At 54.1% G+C, this 25,116-nt stretch overlaps 2 protein-coding genes across 9 annotated transcripts; one reads left to right on the top strand and one right to left on the bottom strand.

The window, feature by feature from the left end:
* Window positions 1-67: 67 nt before the first annotated feature.
* On the top strand, window positions 68-6,974 carry ACD (ACD shelterin complex subunit and telomerase recruitment factor). 5 transcript variants are annotated; one of them, XM_065925564.1, is made up of 12 exons: window positions 73-695; window positions 795-931; window positions 1,097-1,190; window positions 1,277-1,353; window positions 4,637-4,681; window positions 4,793-4,827; window positions 4,935-5,086; window positions 5,166-5,262; window positions 5,343-5,429; window positions 5,596-5,945; window positions 6,059-6,168; window positions 6,256-6,972. In XM_065925564.1, exons 1-12 carry the CDS (start codon window positions 597-599, stop codon window positions 6,332-6,334), a joined length of 1,362 nt encoding a protein of 453 aa, XP_065781636.1. In that variant the 5' UTR covers window positions 73-596; the 3' UTR covers window positions 6,335-6,972. The 5 variants fall into 5 exon arrangements, with proteins under 5 accessions (XP_065781638.1, XP_065781636.1, XP_065781637.1 ...); XM_065925565.1 differs by having other exon boundaries at window positions 78-695; window positions 6,077-6,168; window positions 6,256-6,483; XM_065925567.1 differs by having other exon boundaries at window positions 541-695; window positions 795-906; window positions 6,256-6,974.
* CARMIL2 (capping protein regulator and myosin 1 linker 2) lies at window positions 6,441-18,685 on the bottom strand. Of its 4 annotated transcripts, XM_065925562.1 has the most exons (39): window positions 18,432-18,685; window positions 18,075-18,169; window positions 17,927-17,977; window positions 17,623-17,685; window positions 17,398-17,522; window positions 17,175-17,266; window positions 16,906-16,976; window positions 16,715-16,788; window positions 16,494-16,569; window positions 16,318-16,406; window positions 16,101-16,195; window positions 15,934-16,020; window positions 15,732-15,844; window positions 15,521-15,598; window positions 15,316-15,392; window positions 15,124-15,228; window positions 14,882-14,951; window positions 14,667-14,748; window positions 14,479-14,575; window positions 14,341-14,398; window positions 14,064-14,236; window positions 13,723-13,885; window positions 13,544-13,645; window positions 12,240-12,368; window positions 12,044-12,157; window positions 11,702-11,862; window positions 11,534-11,621; window positions 11,144-11,293; window positions 10,982-11,048; window positions 10,273-10,502; window positions 9,291-9,391; window positions 8,847-9,207; window positions 8,638-8,760; window positions 7,749-7,785; window positions 7,523-7,594; window positions 7,204-7,425; window positions 6,977-7,057; window positions 6,638-6,715; window positions 6,441-6,551 (listed from the first exon to the last, which is right to left on the bottom strand). In XM_065925562.1, the coding sequence occupies exons 1-39, from the start codon at window positions 18,469-18,471 to the stop codon at window positions 6,451-6,453; spliced, it is 4,191 nt and encodes a 1,396-aa protein (XP_065781634.1). In that variant the 5' UTR covers window positions 18,472-18,685; the 3' UTR covers window positions 6,441-6,450. The 4 variants fall into 4 exon arrangements, with proteins under 4 accessions (XP_065781634.1, XP_065781631.1, XP_065781635.1 ...); XM_065925559.1 differs by having other exon boundaries at window positions 16,715-16,976; XM_065925563.1 differs by lacking the exon at window positions 6,977-7,057.
* Between the last annotated feature and the right edge of the window lie 6,431 nt (window positions 18,686-25,116).

Here is a 25,116-nt window from a genome sequence, read left to right as displayed (position 1 = left end):
GATGGGGTGGAGGAGTCTTTGCGTCTTCTTACGTCATTACGCTACGGTCCGAGCGTCTCTCCGGAGTCTAGGGGAGGGGCTTGGCCAATCCGAGGGGAGAGTGAGAGAAGTTGTGTTTATTGAATACTGTGTACTTTTATTTCCACTGGCCTAACAAGACTGCGCATTTTGTAGATGAGGAAAGTGGAGTCACAACAAATACTTGCTGAACTCCTTGAGGTCACAGGCGTTGAAGTGGCTTTGAGCCACTCGCTCGGACCATGCTTGACTGCAGCCTCAGGTCCCAGAGCTCTCCCTCTCCATCGGAGCCAGTTCTTGGCCCCTTCCTGCCCAGCGCCACAGGAGACTTGAAGAACGGCCCCAAAGCCGCGCCGCTGGTTTGAGAGATGCTCGAGTAAGCGTAAACAGGACGGAATCCAATTGAACCAAGTTCCGGACCAAGACGCGTTGGTGCGCACGCGCGGGCACGCTCCTGGGCGGGGCCTCGACCGCTGGTCCCGCCCAGACGTCTGGCGTTTCCCCTCTCGCGGCGAGGCGGGGCAGCGTCGCACGGGAAAAACGCGGGCTAGAGGCTCTCTGAGGGCTACAGCGGTGGAATGGCACGTTTTGGGGGCCTGGTCCTGCGACCCTGGATTCGAGAGCTGGTCCTAGGGTCAGAGGCACTCTCAAGCCCTCGGGCGGGGCAGCTGCTCAAGGTGAGTCCCCCCTACCCCACACGCACACACCCTTCTCAGAGCCCTGAGACCTGGGCGGGGCCCCAAGGCGGTGGGTTTGACGCCGGTCGCCGCCCTCAGGTACTGCTGGAGGCCAAGGCCCAGAGCTCGTCCGGTGTCCCTGAGCCGCCCGACGCGGAGGCCGTGCTGCTTGTATCCGACGGGACCCACAGTATCCGATGTCTAGTGACGGGTGAGGCCCTGAACGCCTCAGACTGGTGAGAGAGGCTCCGCGGAGCTTGGGAACTTTGGAGTCGGGTGAGAGAACTTGAGCCTTGAGACTTGAGCCTTGAGCCTTGAGCCCTGAGTCCGAGGTGGGCGGGTCCCAGGCGGGCAGGGCTGCGTTCTGGCGAGCGCTGCAGTGAGGACTGTGCTCGCCACAGGGAGGAGAAGGAGTTTGGCTTCAGAGGGACAGAAGGCCGGATGCTGCTGCTGCGGGACTGCAAGGTCCGCGTCCAGGTCGCCGAGGGAGACACGGTGAGTGGTGAAGCTGGCTTGGGTGGATTACTGGGCCTGATTTCCTGAAAACTCCTGAGACCCGGTCCCTGAACTCACCCCTCCAGCCCGCGGAGTTCTACCTCCAGGTGGACAGCTTCGCTCTGCTGCCCACGGAACAACCCCGGGAACAGGTGACTGATTGGTAAGTGATGCCTCCACTATCCAACTGTACTCTTCACCCGGGCCGGGCTGGCGTTTCCATAGGCCTTGTGGGTTTGAGGGCTTGGGACTTTAGTAACATGAGTTCCTGTTGTTTTTGTTCAGTTGCTAAGTCGTGTCCAACTCTGTGACCCTATGGACAGCAGCATAACAGGCTCCTCTGCCCTCCACTCTCTCTCGAAGTTTGCTCAAATTCATGTTCATTGAGTTGGTTATGCCATCTAATCATCTCATGCTGTGCTACCCCCTTCTCCTGCCTTCAGTGTTACCCAGCATCAGGGTCTCTTCCAGTGAGTCAGCTCTTTGCATCAGGTGGCCTTAGTATTGGAGCTTCAGCTTCAGCAACAGTCCTTCCAATAGATCTTTAGGGTTTATTTCCCTTAGGATTGATTTGTTTGATTTCTTTGCATTCCAAGAGAGTTTTCTCCAGCACCTCAATTCCAAAGCATCAGTTCTTCAGCACTCAGCTTCTTTATGGTCCAGCTCTCATGTCCATACAAAACTACTGGAAAAACCATAGCTTTGACTATATGGACATTTGTCAGCAAGTAATGTTTTTGCTTTTTAATACACTGTTTAGATTTATCATAGCTTTCCTTCCAAGGAACAAGTGCCTTTTAATTTCATGGCTGCAGTCACTGTCTGCAGTGATTTTGGAGGCAAAGAAGATAAACACTGTCACTGCTTCCACTTTTCCCCTTCTGTTTGCCAGGAACTGATGGGACTGAATGCTAATGATCTTAGATTGTTGAATATTGAGTTTCAAGCCAGCTTTTTCACCCTCCTCTTTCACTCTCATCACGAGCTCTTTAGTTCCTCTTCACTTTCTGCAATTAGAGTGGTATCTATATATCTGAGGTTATTGATTTTTCTCCCAACAAACTTGATTCCAGCTGTGATTCACCCAGCCTGGCATTTCACATGATGTACTCTGCATATCACTTGTTGTACTCTTTTCCCAATTTCGAACCAACCAGTTGTTCATGTCCAGTTCTAACTGTTGCTTCTTGACTTATATACAGATTTCTTAGGAGATAGGTAAGGTGGTCTGGTAGTCCCATCTTTTTAAGAATTTTCCAGTTTGTTGTGATCCACACAAAGGCTTTAGCATAATCAATGAACAGAAGTACATGTTTTTCTGGAACTCTCCTGCTTTCTCCATAATCCAGTGTTGGCAATTTGATCTCCGGTTCCTCTGCCTCTTTGAAACTCAACTTGTACATCTGGAAGTTCTTGGTTTACCTACTGCTGAAGCCTAACTTGAAGGGTTTTTGAGCATTACCTTGCTAGCATGTGAAATAAGTACAATTGTCCAGTAATTTGAACATTTTTTGGCATTGTCCTTCTTTGGGGTTGAAATGAAAACTGATCTTTTCCAGTTCTATGGTCACTGCTGAGTTTTCTAAATTTGCTGACATATTGAATACAGCACTTTAACAGCATCATCATTTAGGATTTTAAATAGTTCAGCTAGAATTCATCATCTTCACTAGTTTTGTTTGTAGTAATGCTTCCTAAGGCCCACTTGACTTCACATTCCAGGATGTTCACTTCTAGATGAGTGACCACACCATCATGGTTATTGGAGAATTATGACCTTTCTTGTATAGTTTTTCTGTGTGTTCTTGGCCATCTCCTCTTAATCTCTTCTGTTTCTCTTAGGTTCTTACTGTTCTTGTCCTTTATCTTGCCCATCGTTAGATGAAATGTTTCCTTGAAATCTCCAGTTTTCTTAAAGAGACCTCTAGTCTTTCGCATTCTGTTCTTTTCCTCTGTTTCTTTGCATTGTTCACTTAAGAAGGCTTTTTTTTTTTTTTTTACCTCTCCTTGCTGTTCTCTAGAACTCTGCATTCATTTGCATATAGCTTTCCCTTTCTCTCTTGCCTTTTGCTTCTCTGCTTTCCTCAGCTATCTATAAGGCCTCCTCAGACAACCATGTTGCCTTCTTGCATTTTTTTTTCTTTGGGATAGTTTTGATCACTACCTTCTATACAATGTTACTAACCTTTGTCCATAGTTCTTCAGGCATTCTATTAAGTCTAATCCCTTGAGTTTTTACCTCTCCTGTATAAGCATAAGGGATTTGATTTAGGTCATACCTGAATGGCCTAGTGGTTTTCCCTACTTTCTTCAATTTAAGCCTGAATTTTGTAATATGGAGCTCATGAACTGAGCTACAATCGGCTCCAGGTCTTATTTTTGCTAACTGTATGGAGCTTCTCCATCTTTGGCTACAAAGAACACAATCTGATTTCAGTATTGACCATCTGGTGATGTCCATGTGTAGAGTTGTCTCTTGGGTTGTTGGAAAAGGATGTTTGCTATGTTTGCTATGTTTGTCAAGTGTGTTCTCTTGACAAAACTCTGTTAGCCTTTGCTCTGCTTCATTTTGTACCCTAAGGCCAAACTTGCCTGTTATTCTGGTTATTTCTTGGTTTCCTGCTTTTGCATTACAGTCGCCTGTGATGAAAAGGTCATCTTTTTTTAGTGTTACTTCCAGAAGGTCTTGTAGGTCTTCATAGAACCAGTCAACTTCAGCTTCTTCGGCATCAGTGACTGTGATGTTGAATGGTTTGCTTTGGAAATGAACCAAGATCATTCTGTCATTTTTGACATTGCACTCAAGTACTGCATTTCAGACTCTCTTGTTGACCATGAGGGCTACTGCATTTCTTATATGGGATTCTTGCCCACAGTAGTAGATATAATGGTCTGAATTAAATTCGCCCATTCCCATCCATTTTAGTTCACTGATTCCTACCTAAGATTTGATGTCACTCTTGCCATCTCCTACTTGGCCACATCCATTTCACCTTGATTCATGGACATAACGTTCCAGGTTCCTGTGTAGTATTCTTGACAGCTTTGGACATTACTTTCATCACCAGGTACAGCTGAACATCGTTTTCACTTTGACCCAGTCACTTTCTTCTTTTTGAAGCTTTTAGTAATTGCTTTCTGGTCTTCCCCAGTAGCATATTGGACACCTTCCAACCTTGTGGGGGAAGAGGGGCTCATCTTCCAGTGTCATGCCTTTTTGCCTTTTCATACTGTCCATGGGGTTCTCCAGGCAAGAATACTGGAGTGGGTTGCCATTTTTTTCCTCCTGTGGACCAAATTTTGTCAGAAGTCTTCACTGTGACCCGTCTGTCTTGGGTGGCCCTTCACAGCATGGCTCAGAGCTTCACAGAGTTACGCCCTTTCACCATGACCAGGCTGTGATTCATAAAGGAGAACAGTGACTGCCTACCACTCCTCTTTTCCAGCAACGAGGACCCAGATGTGCGGAAAAAGCTGTATGACTGCTTGGAGTGAGTGTGGGGTTGGCTTCTTGGGTCAGGTGTGGTTCGGTCAGGGGGTGACAGATCTGTGTAGGTAGGCTTCAGGATTGTTCCTCAGTCTTGTCCCCTCTGTTTCTCTAGGGAGCACCTTTCAGAGTCCACCTCCTCCAATGCAGGTAACTGGCAACTCCACTGCTTCCTTAGTAAGGCCTCCCCTCCTTCCTTATTAAGGCCTCCCCTCCTCCTCTGAGCTTCAGCCCATTCTCTGACCCCCTGCCCCTAGGTCTTTCACTGTCCCAGCTTCTGAATGAGGTAGAGGTGGACCAGGAGCATCAGAAGGCATTAGTGCGCCTGGCTGAGAGCTGTCTGATGCTGGCAGGTCCTGACACAGCAGCCCCCATCACCCCCTGGGCTGCCTCTCGCTGCAGAACCACGGTCAGTCTGGGGCTTCTCTTGGGAAATGTCGGCCTGAGAAGTTGGGCGAGGGTGCACACTAAACGTTCTCATCCCACAGGGAGAAGCTGTGTACACTGTCTCCAGCCTACGGCTGCACATCTCTGAGAATGACCAGCAAATCCTGAGCTCTCTGGGCCCAAGTCAGAGGGCACAGGGTAAGGAGGACTGGAGAGGTCAAGAGGGAGGTACTGCCTGCCCAGTGCCCCCAGTGCTGATAAGCCTCCCCCGCCCCCAGGCCCTGAGCGATCCCCATCACACCTGGCTCTGCAGGACCTGTCGCTGAGTCTGATCTCCTCCCCTCCTTCTTCACCCAGTTCCTCAGGTAAGGTGATGCTCAGGCCCCATGTTCTTGCTGCTGTCACCTGGACTCTGAAAGGGTACCCAGCTGGGCGGGGGTGAACACAGTCCCTGCAAGCCTCCGCTCACAGGTCCTTCAGCTGATCTGAGCTGAGGGGACTGTGCCCATGGTGAGTCCCCCTCCTCCTCAGGAACCCCTGCCTTACCCAGCCAGCTGCTGTCAAAGGAGAACAGTGCCAGCATCAGCCTTCTGCCTTCTCTGCCCTTGGCTGCTCCAGACCCAGTGCAGAAGGGCAGCTCCCAGCCCCTGTCAACCATCTGCTCAGCCCACGACTCCCTGCCCCCCGGGTCCCCACATCCCAGCCGTGTACCCAACACCCCACTCCTGAGCTGCACCCCAAGCCCGTCACACCTTGGCCATGCAAGCAGGGCCCAGAAACCTAGCCTGGAATTCAAAGAGCTTGGGTTACCCCCCAAGACCTGGCAGCATTCTCCAAGGACAAGAACCATCGAGGGAGCCTTGGAGTCCAGCTGTGTCTGGGTGAGCACAGCCCCCACAGCTGGAGGGTAGAAGGGGGTGGACCTTGGGTAGAGCTGGGCTGGGGGCTGGGGCAGCCTTGGATGAGGTTAGCAGCCTTTTTGGCCCCTTTTCAGACACCATGTCCCCTTCAGGACCCCCCAGAGAGGCATCGAGATGGCTCTGCCTTCCAGTATGAGTACAAGCCACCTTGCCCCTCTCTGTGTGCCCAGGTCCAGGCTGCCAGGTGAGTGCCTGGGGCTGCCCCTACTTGTCTTCATTACCTGTCCCTGTCCCTGTCCCCCCTGACCTCAAACCTCGGTTCTCTTCTCAGGCTTCCTCCCCAGCTCGTGGCCTGGGCCTTGCACTTTCTGATGGAGCCACAGCCGGACTCTGAACTGACCCAGGTGTGAGGGCTCGTGGGAGGATGTGTGCACAGGTCCAGGCCTGGGGGCGGATAAACAGAGCTCCACACCAGCTTCCCTCGAGTTTTTTAATAAAATAATCTCATGCGGCAGAAAGGAAGAGGTCAGGGGTTGGGGCCGCCGCCTCTTTGGTTTGTGGCTGGGGAGGGTGGGCTGGAGGGCTCTGTAGACTGGGGGGGTAGAGGCTCGGCTTCAAGGCCAGATCCTGCACAGAAAGAGAGGGAGAGAGGAAGGGTTAGGACTGAACCAAGGAGTCCTGCCGCCCTCCCAGCTGGCCCTGGCCCCCCTTACCTATGCTTGGAGATGGAGGCGCCTCAAGCTTTGGCCTGCGCTTGAGGACAGGGGAGCGCTGTAGCCTCAGGGGCCGTTCTGTGGGATACAGACAGACCTGGGGAGGGATGCTGAGGGCTGGCTGCCTGTCCTCACCGTCCCTGCTCCCAACACTTGCCTTTGGAGCCTCCGCCTTCCCCCCCCCTCCCCCTCCCGGCAGTGGTGGCTCCTAGCCTTCTGGCTCCAATTTCTCAACCCCTCAGGACACTGGTGGCCCTTCAAGGACCTGAGCCACGAAGGGAGCCCTCTCCCCCCATCTCCTTTTGTACTCCAGCCCACGGGGAGGTGTTCCCCCCTCACCAGCAGGGGCCTGGAGCTGGTCCTCATGCACAGACACTGCTCGTCGCCCTGCCAAACGGGGCTGCGGCCTCAGCCGGCCATCTGGGGGAGGCCAGGGGAGTCAGGATGTGGGCCTGACAGCCGCCCCTGCTCCAGCCCTTGCCTCCCACCTTCAGGGTCTGAGTTCCCAGAGGGGACTCCTCCAGTCCCTAGCCCAGTATTGAGTGGAAACTGGGGTATTTGCTTACCTTCGTTCCTGGAGCCTAAGCAGGGATCCTCTGGAAGGCCCAGGCTGTCTGGGGAGGGGCTGGATCTTCGGGGGCTTGGGCTGGGACATGGGGACGGGGGGCCCGGACCATCCTGTCGGCCCCAGCCACGGCTCCTGAGCTCGGCGTTCAGCTGCTGCCCCAGTGTCTTCCAGGTAGCAGACTCGGGCCCTTGGCTCCCTGACCCAGGTCTGCATGAAGGGTCTGTGGGGAGAGGCACAAGACCTGGGTCAGGCAATGGTCCAATCCCCTGCAGCTCGTCTGTCCCCACATGCTCCCCAGCACTGTGGCTCTCACTTACCAGCAGACACAGAGTGGGTGCGGGACTTGATCGAGATAGGAGGAGCCTCTGTGGAACTGTCCATAATGTCACCTGCAAAGGCAGGGTCGGGGGCTTAGGCACCAGACCTTGGTGAGGGGAAGAAAAAACATGGCTTCTACTCCTCCTCCCCCCAGGAGAGCAAATCCCTTGTGGACTGTCTCTTCCTTCCCCAAAATGTACTGTTCCAGCCCAAGGTCCCACTTACCATCCGAGCCAGCCTTCTTGATCTCTCCATCTTTGCTCTGTGGGAAACAGGGAAGTCAAGCTTAGTCCTGTCCCACCCTCATGCTAGCCTTGTTTTATTTATTTATTCTTGTTCTTGTAACTGCCACTAACAGCCACCATGGGCTGGGCAAGAACATGGCAGACCCAATCCTGGTCTTGAGCTCAGTCTGTGGTGGCGGACAGTTAACACACAGAAGTATATGCAAGTACAAACACACAAATAAAGTAACTTCTCAGTTCTGTGATTCACTTTTATAACTTAGTGTTTCTAACTTCAAGCTGAGTCTCACTTCATAAGTGTTTTTTAATTTTCCTGCAAACTTATAGGGACAGTCCATAGGGTGGTGATTCTTGCTAGGAACTGTGGTCAGAGGGTGGCATTAGCAGGGTTCATGGAAGAGTCAAGGAAGGCCCAAAGGGAAACAGATGGAGGAAGAGGGAGGGACCTTGTATAACCCTTGGATGGTGGTGAGAGGCTGGAAGTGGGGGAGAGAGGAGTTCCAGACAGAGGAGCCTGTGTGAAGGTCCTGAGATGCAACAGGGCTTGAGAGCATTGAGATGAAGGCAGTGACCAGGGCTGAGGCCCTCTTGGGCCCTGAGGCAGGATTAGGAGTCAAGTTCCCTAGAGGATTTGCTGTTTCAAATGAAGATGACTTTGAAGTCAGATTTCTGTTAGATCTGCAGAGAATGGGACTGTCCCCACTGCAAGGAGTAGATAGTGGTGGCCTGGGTCAGAACGGAAACCAAGAGGGAAGAGGGTGAATCTGACAGACCTGTCTGTCAGGAGTCTCCTGGTCACATAAATCACCCATATAAAGTCAGCCACGTGTCACCTGCCTCATTGCCCATGGCATCCCTTCCCAACTCACTTGCTTCCTCTTGCCTTCGGCACTCCCACTGCCTCTGCTCACACCGATCCTCTGCAGCATCACTTGTACTCGCTGCTCAAAGGATGGGGCTAGCTCTGTGTCTCCCCGCTCCAGGGGCCGCCGCTGGGGACAGAGACACCCAACTGGTGACAGAGCCCGCTGCCCCCACCGTTCCAGGCGAGCCCTCGCTCATGGTCACCAGGCCTCACCTTGTCGGGCCTGGCACCCACTGTCTCCTCCTCCTCAGCAGGGAGCAGTATCAGGGAGTAGGCCTTGCTTTCACGGGTGTATCGAGGGCGACTCCTGCGGGTTGGGTCTGGGCTGCCGGTGCCCCCCTCAGCCCCAGCAGGCTCCTCACCACGGCCAGGACGGGCTGGTGGCCGAAGCAAGTCCCCGAGTGTGGTTTTTCGAGAGCGGGGAGCTGCTCCAGGGCTGGTCTCAAGATCAGGTCGTGACCCACGTGTTGAACGAGGCTTCTTGAAGGCAAAGAGTGTGCCCAGCTTCTTGCGAAGTGTACGGGGGACAGGGGTGGTACCCCCCTCGGCTGCCGGGTCCTCCTCAGGGGCCCAGCTGTGGGAACAGCCAGCAGTGAGTGGGAAGGCCCATGGAGCAGCCCACCCTCTCCCCCACCCTTGCAAATGCCCCTTACTCACAGGCGATCCTGGTGGATCAGCCTTTTGGAGAAGAATTCCTCCACACCCTCATCCACGCGGGCACTGAGCCCATTCCCTTCCTGCGGCAGGGCTGGGGGCACCTGAGGGACACCACAGGGTTAAGGGTGAGGGCTGAGTTCAATCGTGACTTCTCCCCACCTTCCTTGTCCCGCGGCAGGCTCTGGGCAACTCCAGGACCTGGGAGCTGCAGTGACCCTTTGGAGCTGCTGTGACCCTTTAGAGCTGCTGATATGAGCTCCCCCACTGTCCAGCGGCTGGGCAGAGATGCTGGTTTCACGTACCCCCCTCACCTGTACTTGGCCCTGGATGTACACAGCTCACACCCATTCTCGTCCCATTGAGTATCCTAAACACCCCAAACCACCTGGTCACCAGCAGACTAGAACCCAGGTGTCCCCTGGGTCGCACGTTCCCACTTGCCACCCTCTCCGCTCCAAACAGTCCCTGCAGTACCCTCCACCCCCACCCCACTCGGCCTGCTGCCGGCTCAGCGGCGCCTGCTGCTGCGTCAGACCCTCTGGGGGGCCTCAAGCCGGCTCCTCCCCACCTCCGGCCCTGTGCCCACGGCCCGCGCCAGTACCCAGCCCACACATACACCCGCGCTGGACGTGCGGTAGACGCAGGACTGTCCCCACGGGAGGTGGGGGGCAGCATCTTTCAGTAACCCTGGGGGAGGGAGGGTAAGACAGACGCCCCCTCTCACACATCTACCCGTGCAGCGGCCAAGCCGACGCAGAGTCCTATCCCAGGCGCTCCCCCCAACGAAATCCACACACTCGTGACCCCGCACGGGCATGGCCTGAGGTAGGGGGTGGCCAGAAAGCCGCCAGAACTCTGCCGCGTGACCAGGTGGTCTTGGGCCCCCATCACCCACCTCCCTGCCCGCCATCACCCGTAAGAGCGAACGGGCTGCTTGAGACCCCGAATTCCACGAGCTCTGGAGTGGGGGGAGGGCGCTCACCTGGGGGCCCCCCGGCGGCGGGCGATGGTGGTGCTGGCGCCGCGGCCGTGGTCGGGTCCGGGTCGGATGGCGCAGGGGTTGCCCGGAGGGTGGCAGGTCCATGCGAGGCAACGGGCCGGCCGGGGGCCCAGGGGCGGCGGGGCTCGGCGAGCCACGAGCGGATGGCCCCGCCTGCGGCTCTGCATCTTCCCCCGGAGCCGCCAGCTCGGGCTCCGGCTCCTCAGCAGCACCTGAGGGGAGCGCACCAGAAGAGCACCGAGCGCCAAGCCCGGGGAGGTGGCGGCGGCGGCAGCGGCGGCGCTAGGGTGGCGGGGGACCCGCCCAGGGCGTGGGGAGGGGCTGGGCTACGCCGCCCGCCCCCCTGCCCGCCCCTCCCCCGCCGCCGCTGTCCGTGGTGCTGAGCGCGGCCCCGAGCGGCGCGCGGCCCCGCGACGCCGCCAGGCATGCGCATCCCGCAGGTTGGGAAGGGAGGGGGCGGTGGAATACGGAAGGAGTCGAAAGAAGGCTGTGTCCTGGCCCTGGTCTTCTCAGGTCCCACCCTGTGCTAATTGACCCCAACTTTATAGTTGTACGGGGGTCTTGGCCTGGCCCACTCAAGGGTCAAGGAGTTCCCAGGGCAGAGATGAATATATTGTGTACAGGTGGCCAGGTCTATCTAATGGAACTTTAGTCCAACCTGAGCAATTCTTCCCCTGGGGCCCTGACTTACTGTGAGTGGAGGAGTCCACGTGAAGACAGTGGAGGGATTCAGGCCATTTCTGGGGAGAACTTTCATCCTGGTGAGGAGGGCGCAAACTCAGCCTGGGGTCCATACCCCAGAACAAGATGGGAAGATCTAAGGTTCTAGGCCCAGAGTTCTGGGACCACCTACCTTCTGCTCCTCTTCATCTTCCTTTTCTTTCTCCTCAGGAAAGAAAAGACCTTCCAATTCCCCAGGCCCAAGGGGGCTGGACTCATCTCCATCTAGTGCCGGTATGACAGGGGGCATTGCCTCTGTTGCCTGTTGAGCCAGACTCTCCACCTGTAATACCAGGCACCCCAAAGATGGGGAGGCAGGGTCTCAGCCAAGGTCCTATCAGTGCTAAGAGAACCCCGAAATATTGGGCTACATGACCCCAGGAGACATTACAGAACCTCTGCAAGGCAGTGGCCGTGAGTCTGTGTAAGCACATAATCCCTGCTCAAGACATTACAGAAACCCTGCAAGGCAGTGATCAGGTGTGTGTGTCTGTGTGTGTATAAGCCCACAGTTCCTGCTCACCAGCCGATCCCGGGCTGCACTCAGACCTGCCACAGCCTGAGCCACAATGCTCTCTGCCAAGGTCCCTGTGACTGACAGGCGCATGTCCCTGATGGCAACAGAGGACAGGGGTTAGTGTGCTGTCTTTATCCAGTCTAGCCCAGTCCTGCCCAGCCCAATCCAGCCTACCTGAGCCGAGTGAAGGCATCTTGCAGCAGGTGCTCTGGGAGCAGCTCTGGGAGACCTCTTGAGCCCCCGAGGACCCCCTCTAGCTGCTCCCTCCACCTGGGACCCTGCAATGTCTGTGGACAGAGGCTCCTTGTTGTGTCCAGTGTGGCCTGAGTGAAGTCCTAATAGAAGGTCAGAGCACAGTGAGCGTGTGGCCGGGGCCCAGCCTCACTGGCTTGGGGCTCCAAACCCCAAAGAACACTGGGGGTCACCACAGACTCGGGATACCACAGTCACACCTCTGGATGGGGGTCAAGGCTGCATATAGGGAGGGGGGCAGCTGGGGCCAGGGCACTATCTCACCTGAATGTCCCGGCGGCACACCTCTCCCACCTGTCCCAGCAGGCCTTCCAGCTTCTGCCGCAGCTGCCACTGGTGGCTTGGGGAACTCCCAGCCTCATAGAGAATGGGGAGAATCTGGAGGCCAAGGAAGAAAAGGAGTTGCAAGTGGACCCCTAACTAAGAGGGAGGCATCCTCATAGGGGGAGGGAGTGCTCACGCTGAGAGAGAAGTTGGCGTTTTGGATGGCATCCTCAGCCTGGTGCACAGCGGCTTCACCCTGGGGTCCAGCCCCACAGCCCAGCAGCTCCACGTGCTCCTGCACCGACTGACACAGTTCGTTCACTTCCTGGAGGTTAAGAGGGCTCAGCTGCAGCCTGGTCCCCTCCCTGTCCCCAAATCCTGACTGCCCCCTTCCCAAGGTCTCCGCAGGGTGGGTGAGGTCCTGAAGCTGACACCATCAGGACAGCCACTTGGGAACCTTATCTGTTCAAGAAGGGAGAGCAGTGTCTCCTTTGATTCATTGCAGGGACTTTATATATACTTCCTAAATGTCCAGAATAGGAAGGAAAAGAGTGGTTAGTCATGTCAGTGTTTTAGAAGCTCAATCTGTTCATTATCGACCTAGAGGACAGATTGAGGGATGGAGAGAAATGCGAGTGAGGAGCTGTGGAAGAGAGACAAGGGGGAAGCAAAGGATAGTTGGGTGGGAGTAAGGAGTGGTATGTTTGAGAATGGGTCAAGATGCGGAACCAAGGAGGTCTGTGGGGGCTGCAATGTGGCCAAGAAAGACCTGGATTGAAGCTCTGTCCACAGCACTTGGTGCGTGTGGGCACCAGTGAGGCTGGGCTCCAGGGTAGAAGCGTTTTTGTGGGAAATGACGAGATCACTTGTGGAATGTGAAGCTCTGAGGTTGTCAAGATGCCTTGGCTCTGGAGCTTGGGAGAGAAGTGGGATTTGGGAACAGGTGTATGGGGAACATCTCACCAAGCAAAGAAGTGGAGGGAGATGAAGCCAGAAAAAGGGTCATTGGGTTGGGCAACAACAGAGAGGGAAGGCCCTGTGAATGGGAATTCACAGGTGGGGTTATAGTTGGGGATGGGGAGGACTGATTGAGGATTTAAAATACCTCCTGTCTTTAACTAGGGAGGCTATTTAAATGATTTAAGGGAATTTCCTGTGGTCCAGTGGTTAAGACTCCATGCTTTCACTGCAGGGGCCTGCGTTCATTCCTTAGTTGGAGAAATAATATCTTGCAAATCAGCTGTGTGCAGTAGCCTCCCCACACCCAGCTTTTTTTAAATTAAAAAAAAAAATGCTTTCAAAAGGCAGCTAGTAGTGTTATCTGAGGGAGCTATTTCAAGAGCTATCAGCTCCACTGCAGATCAAGGAGAAGGACTTGTCTGGGACAGCAGGATTCATGCATGCTGGCTGCCCTCAGACTCATGGGGTCTCTCAGTGGCCACCACCCTCCCCACTCCCTACAGTCTGTTGGTGCTCAAGGCTGAGTGGGGGAACTCTGACCTGCTCGGAGGGATCTGACCCCAGACCCAGGGGCTTTGGGCGGGAGGCGTCGTCGGTAGAGGTGTGGTCTGTGCGATTGTTCCTCAAGAGACAGGCTTGGATCTGGGCACGAGAGAGACTGAGAAATTGTAGGGCAGGACCAAGGCACAGAGCCAGGCAGGGAGAGAGGGAAGCCCCACCTGATGCACGGCTCGTGCTGTCAGTTCAGGACGGCTGCGTTGAGCCTGGGCCACATCGTTCAGAGGCAGAGGCATGGCCTTCAGGCTGCGGTTCTGTTCCAGGGCCTGTGCCACGTCCAGCAGGCCCAGAGCAGTTGTGTGGTTTCGGTCCCAGACCACAGACCTGGGTCAGGCTGGGCTTTAGTCGGGGGTGAAGCCCTGCAAGGCCCTCCCAACCCCACTTGGCCTTTGCATTAGCACCCCTGAGCTCCACCTGCTCTGCTTCATTCAGCCCTACCCCAGCGAGGCCCTCCATACACGCCCTCTTCCCGCGTTGGTCCCACCCCTGTGACCCCGCCCACCGGAGCCTCGTGTTGACCCGAAGCGCCTTGGCCAGCATCTTGGCACCCGTATCCCCCATGGCGTTGCCGCTGATATCCAGGGCTGTCAGGTTAGGATTGGTGCCCAGGGCCCGGAGCAGGACGCCGGCGCCCAGCTTCAGCCGTGACTCAGCCACGGACAGAGACTGCAGGGGCTGGGGTTAAGAGAAAGCCATTTGCAGTTGGAGTCAGGGGCCAGCAAGGAGGACGGGTCTAAGGGTCCATTGCCTGAGGATCCCACGTGGTCCCGTGAACTCACACAGTCGTCATCCTGCATGAGCTGAACAATCCGGTGCAGGACGTCGTCCAGGGTCTCCCTGTGGGCGGGGCAGCAGTTGGCAGAAGACCCGGGTGGTGGGGTGCAGTTGGGAGGCTCAGGAGGGGGATGCGGGCTCACTTGCACCGGACGTTGAAGTTCCTTCCAAGCGCCACGTGTCGCAGGGACCGACTCCTCCCGATGGCCAGCAACAGAGTCACCATGTCTGAGCCAAAGCCTGGGGGGTGGCTCAGGTCACACACAAGGCGAAGCTGCGGGGGGTGGGAATTTGGTGGGTGGTGGGAGGATGGGTTTCTGGGCGGCCTCACCATTATCTGCCAGATCCAGGGAGCTCACTGCACCAGCATCACACACCAAGTCTTGTATCACCTGAGCACCCGCCGAGCGCAGCTGAAGGTGGGAAGTGGAGCGTGCTCAGGCCAACAGGCCACAGGTGGGGAGATCAGGAGCCCAACGGCCCAGCGCTCCCGCCTCGCAGCCCAAGCCCCAAGGGCAAGTCCCACCGCTCGGGCGGGCTGCTCACCTCACACGCACTGAGGTCCAGGTGTAGGTCATTCAGGTGTGTGTTGAGCGCCAGGCCTTCCAGAAGCGCCCTGGGAGAGGGTGTCACAGAGGGTAGCGGAAGCTGGGAGAAGGGTCCCCAGAGCAGAGCGCAAACATCAAGAAGGAAGGATGCCCGGGAGGTCAAGGGTGCGATTAGACCGGAGTGAGGTGGCGAGGCGAAGCCTGGGTGTTGGCCGACAGGCGAGGGCATGGGACACTGACCTGAGTGCATCGGGTGGCAGTTTGCAGCCCGCCAGGCCCAGGTACCGAAGCGTCCCGGTGCGGCTGAGGAAGAGTTGCAGGGAATCGGGCGCAGCCCGGGACTTCCTGGGGTGGGGAGTGGGCGGAGTGGGCGTCCTGGCGCAGGGAGGCGGGGCCCGGAAGAGTCCCGCCCCTCCCGCCCCGCCCCCTTACGTGCGGGAGAAGACGTTCCTCGAGGCGTCGAGGTGCGCCAGGCTGGAGCAGCCGCCGCGGGACAGCGCCCCGAAGAGCTGCGAGAGGAGGATGTGGGCTACACCGGCCGGAGGACTGAGCGCCCCCCACTTCAGTAGCCCCTTGGGCCACAGGCCCGCCCAGCCCTACAGATCAGCCCCTCCCCCCCCACTGACCACCCCCTCACAGTATCCAGGGCGGTGTCGGTGCCTGCGACATTCAGGAACGTCAGAACGTTAGGACGGCTCAGGAAACTATAGAGGCCCTGGAGGGAGGATGGAGATGGGAAGGAGTCAAGGATCACTCCACCAAGAGCTTCCCGACACCTCACTGCCTGCGGCGACACCTCACTGCCTGCAGCGGCATCCCCAGTCACCTCCCTAAAGACAGTCACTCACCCCATGGTCCTCCGAAGACCCTAGTGCCCCGGGGTTCCCGGAAAGGTCCAAGTGGATCAGGGCAGAGTCAAAGGCTGAATTGGAAGCCAGTGCCCGGCCTAGAGCCCTCATTCCTGGTGATGGAGGAGAGGGGCGGGGGCTCACCATCAGGAGACCCCACCTCCCAGCTCCACCACCCCACACCATCCTCAGGCCTGCCTACCTCGTGGCGTCAACCCAGTCTGTGCTAGGCTGAGTCTCCTCAGGGCTCCAGGATGCTTCTCTAGGTGTCTGCTAAGGGCAGCCACACCTGCGGGATGAGGGTAGTAGCCGTGCGGGTCTCACCACCTCCAACACCAGCCCCCAGGGCTTCCCCAGGCTCAGGTGTACCTCGGTCATCCAGCAGGTTCCCAGCCAGGCTGAGCTCCCGCAGTCCCGAGCTGCTATGTCCCGCCAGTGCCTGGGCCAGTCGCCGGACAAAGTCTCTGGGAACCAGACCACACCCTAGGTGTGAAGCTTTGAGCCTGGATTCCCCGCTCCTCCCCAGGTCACTAGTCTCTCCAACCCAAACCCCCAGATTCCCCTCCCCAAGCCCTGTCCCCCCTACCCCCTCAGGCCACAGGTCTCCAGCACCAGCTCCTCCAGGTGGGATGACTGATTCATCATGTGCAGAATCTGTTCTGAGACCTCAAGGCTCTGAGAACCAGAGTGGGGGGAGAGAACTCAGCGGGCTGCCCACTGGCCCCCCAACCCCCCCTCCCCGCCCTCCTCTATGCTTCTCACCAGCTTCATGTCCACGCAGGAGAGGCACCGGAACCAGAGGTTGTAGGACAGGGCAGCCACACTCAAGGCCAAGTCCCTGAGTGGAAGAAGGGGCAGGAGCAGAGCTCAGGATCCCCCAGCCAGATCCTAGGTCCAGTAACCCTTCTCTCCATGGAGAAGCTAAGGCCAGGAATGTGGCTCATGCAGTCTTCCTCTCCTCACAGCCCCGGTGGCACACTCACCGACTTCCCAGATGGCTGAAGTCTCCTAGGCTGAAATGGCGGCAGCCCTGACGATGGTAGATGGTGTCCACATCCTGGGTGGGAAGAAAGTACCTCCAACTTGCTTGGGACCACAAGAGGTAGTGGGGACTTCTCAAAGCACCAGGGGAATTGGATGTCTCCAGAGCCCCCAGAGAGGGCCCTACTCTCACCCACTGAATCTCCTCTCGGAAAGGGAAGCCATTGTAGTCACACAGGGCCTCGTATGTCTCCGAGAAGCCCCCTGGGTTGGTGCCAAGGGTGTGATGGGGCAGGAATTGGGGCAAGAGAGAGACAAAAGGTCAGAGATGGAGAATGATCAGCCCCAGGCTGGGTAGTGGCTGAGTGGCTCTGTTCAGTTTGTTGAGCCCTTCACATACAGGGGTCATGCAGGAGGGGGGGTCAGCTGGAAGCCCTGCGTGGCCCCCACCTTGGCCCTTACCACAGGGGCTGCTGGGTGAGGTGGCTTCTGAGGAGCTGCTTTTCTCCAGCCGAGCCAGCATGGAGGGGGGTGTGGGCCTCCGGAAGAGTTTCCTGAGGAGGGGGATGAAGGAGAAGGGGGCAAGGAACTTCTAGGCCCTGGGAGTGAGGCCCCCCACAGCGACATCCAGGGCACCCCTCGCTGCCCCCCTTCCCTGCCAGCCCTGTCAGCTGCTGGGCCTCACCCAAGGGTTGAGCGAGGGAAGACCTTCCTGATGGCAGCAGCGATGTGCTGGGCCAGCTGTTCCAGGGCAGCCACACCAGTAAACTCCAGGACCAGTTCAGGCAGGGACTCCAGCTCAAAGGTGACCTGGGGGTGGGGGTGGGGTGAGGGATGGGCTCCTTGTGGGGGCTGGGGAATGGAGGACAAGACCAGACTGCAGGCCCCGGTGGGGTACTAGGGGTCTCACCTGAGGGGGTGTCTCCTGCAGCACCATGGCCTGGACCTCCAGGTAGCTGAATGTGCAGTCCACCTATGGAGGGCCAGGGTGAGCTCCGACCAAAGCGCAAGCCCCACCCTGTTGGGAGCCCAGTTCTTTGTGCAGCCTGGATCTCAGAGCCAGACCTGCCTAGACTCCAGTCCTGCCTGATGACGGCAGCCCAGTGCTACTGGAAGGGCGGAGTCCACAAGGACAGGATGGACGCGCAGAAGCAACCCTCCTCAGGAAAGCTGCTGGAGGGCAAGGGGGTGGCGGCCGGGCCGCTGGGACTCACCCTCAGAGGGAGGCAGGTGTGGAGCAGGTAGGCTCTCCATCGGAGCAGCGCCTGAGGGGAGAGAGTGTCTCACACCTTGGGCAGGGCAAGAGGCTCCTTCTGCGTGGGCCCCAGTGACCCTCCCAGGCAGGCTCTGCCCCAGCCATACCAGGACATGACCTTGCTCAGCACCCTCCCGCTCTGGCAGCCAGGTTTTCAGCAGCAGTTCTGCCTCCTTGGGCCACAGGAACTTGGTGATCTCGCCTGTGGAAGGGTAGCCTGCTGGGAGACGGGTCCTGCCATGGAGGTCAATTCGTGCCCACGGTCTGTGGTCTGTACGGGGCTAGGGGGCCTGGGCTCATTTACGGGGCCAGCGAGGAAGGAGTGGAGTGGATCTGGGCCGCCAAGCCCTCCTGAGGACCAGACGGAACCGCTTGCCGGGTGCCCTGGGACTCTGGGTGGGCCACTGGTTCCGGGGCCGCTCGGCTTCCTCCCAGCCACGTAGGAGAGAAGGAGCAGCGCTTACCTCGCAGCTCGCAGGATATGCCGTCTGGGGTCTGGGCCATGCGGCCGGCCCGGCGGCCGGAGCTGGCCCAAGGAACTCAGACGAGAAACGGTAGCGGCGGCGGGCGAGCACAGGAAGCCTGGGGGCCCGGCCGCATAGCAGCCACCTGCTCCTCCTGCAGCGGAAGGTACGCACCGCTTCCTGCCGGGCCGCCCCCGGCCCGGCTCCTCCCCGCCCGGCCTTCGCAGGCCGGGAGATGCCGGGCGGGTACGAAGGACGTGGGCAGATGCCAGCTGCCCGCCCGCGCCGTCGCTACTCTGTAAAGGTAGATCTGAGGAGGGAAGGGAGAGGTGTGCCCGGGAGGGTCTCGCACGTCGCGTGCCTCTTTCAGTTCCTAGACCCCTACTTCCACCCTGCTACAGTCCCTTCTGCGAGCACCAGGGGGCGCTGCCCGCTCGGGGAATCTGCGGCCCGCCTCGGCCCGTCCCCTCCACAGCCCAGCGAGGGAGGTGGACCGCTGACAGGATACATAGGGCGTCTGGGCGTCTGTTCAGAAAGGACCATCGGACTCCTCCTAACCTTGAGGACCCTATCTGTTGCTCCTAATCTGGAGTCCCTCACCACGTCGGAGAGACACGAACTGTTGAAAGGGTGGGGAAAACACCAGATGGGCCCAGATGCCCATCACTGTGGCAGAGGTCCTTTGCTTTCATCAGGTTCAAGGTGGGTTGGGGCCAGAAGGTGCCACTGCAGGGAGGAGTGGAGTGACTCATGAGCAAAGGCGATGGATGTGGGGGTCCTCCCAAGTCTGCCTTCTCCCTGAGCTGGAGAGAGCTTGGGGAGGGGGAACCACAAGCAGAGAGGAAAGCTACTGTCTGCAGGACTAGGTGGCCCTCAGGTCATGGGATGCATGATGCCCTATAGACGACTAAGGACCTAGATTCTGGAGAGTTCACAGGAGGGGATTTAACCTTTTTCTTCCATTACAATCTAATTAAACTCTATCAGAAGAGAAACAACCCTCTGCCTTGCCCATTGCGGTGAAATAACCTGAGAGGTGAGAGACACTGCGCAGGCCCTTGGTTTCTTCCCACCTCCTGCTACCCCTCCTCACCTTGAGGCCTGGAGACAGTGAAAGCATTTTTCAGTCATCTGACCATCAGCAGCATCTCCCCCAGCCCAAATCTCATCTCCCTTTGCTGAGGACCACCAACGACTAGGACAAAGTGGAAAGTAGAGATTGAATCGTAAAAAACTTTGCAGGAAGCCACCTCCCTTAAAGCAACAGGCTCAGGTGTGGCAGCCCAGGGGCCACAGGGATGGACTCAGTTGGACAGGGAGCTAAGTTCCTGCCAACAGAGGCAAGAGGAAGTCCTGCTCTGCTGCCTCCCAATCTGAGCGGAGAGAGTTCAAGTTAAGACTCTTGGAAGACCACAGAACCCATCAACTGCTTCTAGGGCCTGAGCTCACACACAGTATGGCCAATTGGTCAGGAATGAAAGTTCTGAAGGTACGCTGCCTGAATTCAAGTCCTGACTCCACTTAACAGCTGTTTGACACTGAGTAAATCACGTCATCTTTCTGTTTAGGGCTTCCAGTTCTTGTTTTCTAAGCTGGAACTTACCTTGGAGTGTAAAGATTAATTATTAAGAGAAGTGCTCACGATGTATCTGGAACTCAGTAAACACTCACAGTTGCCAAGTCTTACTGTCACAAACCTAAGACTCCAGAAGGACAGAAAACCTCCCTCCCTGGGATTTTTCTGTCCAGAATGATTCGAATGAGAAATACAAGAGGGAATAAATGCCAAAGGCTTCGAGCTGCTCCCAGGTGGTGGGATTCTCAAGACCAACAGCCACACTGCTAGCATCAGCCCTTGTCTAGTGGGTGCTATGGGAACAAGCAGAGGGCTGTGGAGGAGGAAACCAGGATCAGCCTGGAGATTAGGACAGGAGTGTTAGGCTAGCCACACATCTCCATAACTGCTTGCTGTCAAGGTGGCAGTGATGAACAAACAGAACTGCTATCAGAGGCCTAGTGAACACATGGGACTCAGCTTCCACAAGTGAGTGACTCAAGAGGGCGAGAAGCCTTCAATTTGTTAAGACCGTCTGTGTGTTCTAGACAGCATGACACCCTGTAGGCGATCAAGAAATGCTAAAAGCTCATAATGAGGAATAAGCCCCGCCTGTTCCAGTAGTACAGGATAAGAGGCCAGGCTGCAGCTCCCAGAAGTGCCACAAGGTTCCTATCAAAAGTTCTCTGGTGTGGAGTACTGGGAGAAGGTTTTACATTCAATGGAGTCACACAGGATTGGGGATATGCCAATGGTGAGGAGGGGTAGGGGGGTAGGGAGGGAATCCCCTTTCAGCCTTATCTGCATTAGAATGTCATTTTTCTTGCCCCCTCCCCAAGCAAAACCAATCTGCTTGTAAACAATTTGAATGTATACAATAATAGAAAAGCTATGTTAAAAATACAGATACATTGTTTGCTGTTCTATTAAGAAATTTTCTATTATATTAAAAAAAATTTATTGGGGGGGGCATACCACATGGCTTGCAATATCTTAGTATTCTGACCAGGAATCGAACTTGGGCTCCTTGTAGTGGAAACATGGGAGTCCCAACTACTGGACCACCAGGGAATTCTCTATAATTAAAAAAATTTAATAAAAATAGCTAGCTAGTGGGAAGCTGCTATAAAACACAAGAAGCTCAGCTCGGTGCTCTGTGATGACCTAGGTGGGTGGGATGGAGGTGAGGTGGGAAGGAGGTCCAAGAGGGAGGGCATATATATATACATATAGCTGATTCACTTCATTGTATAGCAGAAACTAACACAACACTCTAAACCAATTATACTCCAATTAAAAATTCTCTAAAACGCGGCCTGCCCGCTGAAATAACTCTGGTAGCAGGCACTCTGCTCCCTGGTGGCAGCAGGGGTTAGCCCATGCATGGGACAGAGGCCAAATGCCCTGACAGCCTCAGGCCACTAACACTCAATCCAAGTTGCTGACTGCCTGGTTCATAGTGCCGGATGATACCAATTTTTCTGGGAGCTCCAACTGCATGAACACTATCAACCAGCCAAAGACTTCACACATCTAGTCTTCTGTTACTTACTTTTCACTGAAAACTGGTAAGTTCAAATTCTGGTTAAAACCCCCTGGACTTCCTTAGTGGTCCTGTGGTTAAGACTCCACGCTTCCCATGCAGGGACATAATGGCTCCGATCCCTGGTCAGGGAAGTGCCTCATGCCATGGGGTGCGGCCAAAAAAAGAAAAGCTCCCTATAATTACCTTGAGATAATAAAAGCTATTTATGACAAACCCACAGCCAATATAATACTCAATGGTGAAAAGCTGAAAGCCTTCCCATGAAAACCTGGAATAAGACAACAATGCCCACTTTCGCCTCTTCTATTCAACACAGCATTAGAATTGCCAGCCATGGTAACCAGACAAGAAAAATAAAAGGCATCCAAATCGGAAGGAAGAGGTAAAATTATCATTATATGCAGATGAAATAATACTATATATAGAAAACCTTAAAGACTCCACACAAAAGCTACTAGAACTGATAAATGAATTCAGCAAGGTAGCAGGATACAAGATTACATAGGGAAATTGGCTGCATTTCTTTACACCAACAATGAAACATCAGAAAGGGTATGTACAAAAATCAATACCTCTTAAAGTCAAGGCTGTATATTGTCACCCTACTTATTTAACTTATATGCAGAGTACATCATGAGAAACGCTAAGCTGGAGGAAGCACAAGTTGGAATCAAGATTGCTGGGAGAAATATCAATAACCTCAGATATGCAGATGACACCACCCTTATGGCAGAAAGTGAAGAACTAAAGAGCCTCTTGATGAAAGTGAAAGGAGAGTAACAAAGTTGGCTTAAAGCTCAACATTCAGAAAACTAAGATCATGGCATCCGGTCTCATCACTTCATGGCAAATAGACGGGGAACAGTGGACACAGTGGCTATTTTTCTGGGCTCCAAAATCACTGCAGATGGTGATTGCAGTGAAATTAAAAGACGCTTACTCCTTGGAAGGAAAGTTATGACCAACCTAGACAGCATATTAAAAAGCAGAGACATTACTTTGCCAACAAAGGTCCGTTTAGTCAAGGCTGTGGTTTTTCCAGTGGTCATGTATGGATGTGAGAGTTGGACTATAAAGAAAGCTGAGAGTAGAATTGATGCTTTTGAACTGTGGTGTTGGAGAAGACTCTTTGAGAGTCCCTTAGACTGCAAGGAGATTCAACCAGTCCATCCTAAGGGTGATCAGTCCTGGGTGTTCATTGGAAGGAGTGACGTTGAATCTGAAACTCCAATACTTTGGCCACCTGATGGGAAGAGCTGACTCACTGGAAAAGACCCTGATACTGGGAAACATTGAAGGCAGGAGAAGGGGAAAACAGAGGATGAGATGGTTGGATGGCATTACTGACTCAGTGGACATGGGTTTGGGTGGACTCCGAGAGTTGGTGATGGACAGGGAGGTCTGGCATGCTGTAGTTCATGGGGTTGCAAAGAGCTGGACACTGTTGAGCGACTGAACTGAACTGAAAAACAACACACTTAGGAATAAACTTCACCAAGGAAGTGAAAGACTTAAATATGATGAGAACTATAAAACATTAATAAATAAAACTGAAGATAATTCAAAGAAATAGGAAGATATCCCCTGCTCTTGGATTGGAAAAATTAATGGTATGAGAATGTCCATACCACCCAAAGCAATCTACAGTTTTAATGCAACCCCTATCAAATTACCCATGACATTTTTCATAGAACTAGGACACAGATTCCTAAAATTCATATGGAACCGTAAAAGACCCAGAATTGCCAAAGCAGTCCTAAAGAAAAACAAAGCAGGAGGCATAACCCTCCTAGACTTCAGACAGTACTATAAGCTACAGTAATCAAGCCTGGCACGAAAACAGACATGGATCAATGAAACAGAGCAGACAGCCCAGAAATAAACCCACACCTACAATTAATTTTTGACAAAGGAGGCAAGAATATGCAATGAGAAAAAGTCTCTACAGCAAGTGGTGCTGGGAAGTTGGACAGCTGCATGTAAATCAATGAAGTCAGAACACACCTTCTCACCATACGCAAAAATAAACTCAAACGGCTTAAAGACTTCAACAGAACAAGACACCATAAAACTCTTAGAAAACACAGACAAAACATTCTCTGTCATAAATTGTACCAATGTTTTAAGTCAGTCTCCCAAAGCAACAGAAATAAAAACAAAACTAAACAAATGTGACCTTATCAAACTCATGAGCTTTTGCGTAGGAAAGAAAACCATAAAAAATCTAAGAGACAATGTATAGAATGGAGAAACTATTTGCAAATGATGCAACCCACAAGGGCTTAGTCTCTAAAATACATGAAGAGCTCATGCAACAATGAAATATGAAACAACCCAGTCCAAAATGGGCAGAAGACTTAAACAGGCATTTCTCCAAAGAAACACAGACGGCCAATATGCACATGATGAGATAGTCAACGTCACTATTAAAGAAATGCAAACCAAAACTACAGTGAGGCACCACTTCTTAACAGTCAGAATGGCCATCATAAAAAAAAAAACATACGAACAATAAATGCTAGAGAGGTGTGGAGAAAAGGGAACCCTCCTACACTGTTGGTGGGGGATGTAAGTTGGTACAGCTACTGTGGAAAACAGTGTGGAGATTCCTCAGAAAACAAAATCACCAAATGATCCCGCAATCCCACTCCTGTGCACATATCTGGGCAAAACTGTAATTCAAACACATACATACACCCTATGTTCATACCTGCACTATTCACAATAGCCAAGACATGGAAACACCCTAAATGTCCATCAACAGATAAAGAAGATGTGGTATATACACACAATGGAGTACTACTCAACCATAAAAATGAATGAAAAATAATACTTGCAGCAACAGGGATGCAACTAGAGATTATTATGTTAAATGAAGTAAATCAGAAAAACACAAATAACATGATATCACTTATATGTGGAACCTAAAATATGACACAAATGAACTTATCTATGAAACAGAATCACAGACATGGGGAACAGACTGGTGGTTGCCAAGAGGGAAGGACAGAGACAGAGGTTGAAACTAGCAGATGTTAAGCTTTTATATATAGAATGGATTAAAAAAAAAGTTCTACTGTATGGCACAGAGAACTATATTCAATAGTCTATGATAAACCAAAATGGAAGGGAGTATTTAAAAAAAAAAAGAATGTATATATAACTGAATCACACTGCTAGACAGCAGTAACACAACATTATAAATCAACTCTACTTCAGTAACCAAAAAACCCTGTAATTTGTGGCCAAAGTTTTCACCTAAAATGGGTCTGCCAGAGCAATCCGTCCAGAAATGGCCAACAGCAAGATGGTAATTCACCAATACAGAAACTCCCTAACACGTTCCCTTCCCATCCTGCTTCCCAGGTGCTACCAGGGAGCTATGCTCTCTAGGTCTCTCTCCCGACAGGTGCTAACAGGGAGCTAGCTCTCAGGGATTTAGGTCTCTCTCTCTCTCCCCACCTCTCCAGGTCTCTCTCCCCAGTCTGGTAGTGGCACATCGGTCTCCCCTTCCAAGTGAACTTTTCTAGGGCAGACTAGAGAAGAACTTCTTTAGGGTCCAGTTTCTGTTCCCCTGCATTTAG

Source organism: Muntiacus reevesi, chromosome 2 (genome assembly GCF_963930625.1).
Source record: "Muntiacus reevesi chromosome 2, mMunRee1.1, whole genome shotgun sequence".
Lineage (NCBI taxonomy): Eukaryota > Metazoa > Chordata > Mammalia > Artiodactyla > Cervidae > Muntiacus > Muntiacus reevesi.
Note: the sequence above shows the minus strand (reverse complement) of the source record. Positions and strands in the feature narration are given on the sequence as shown.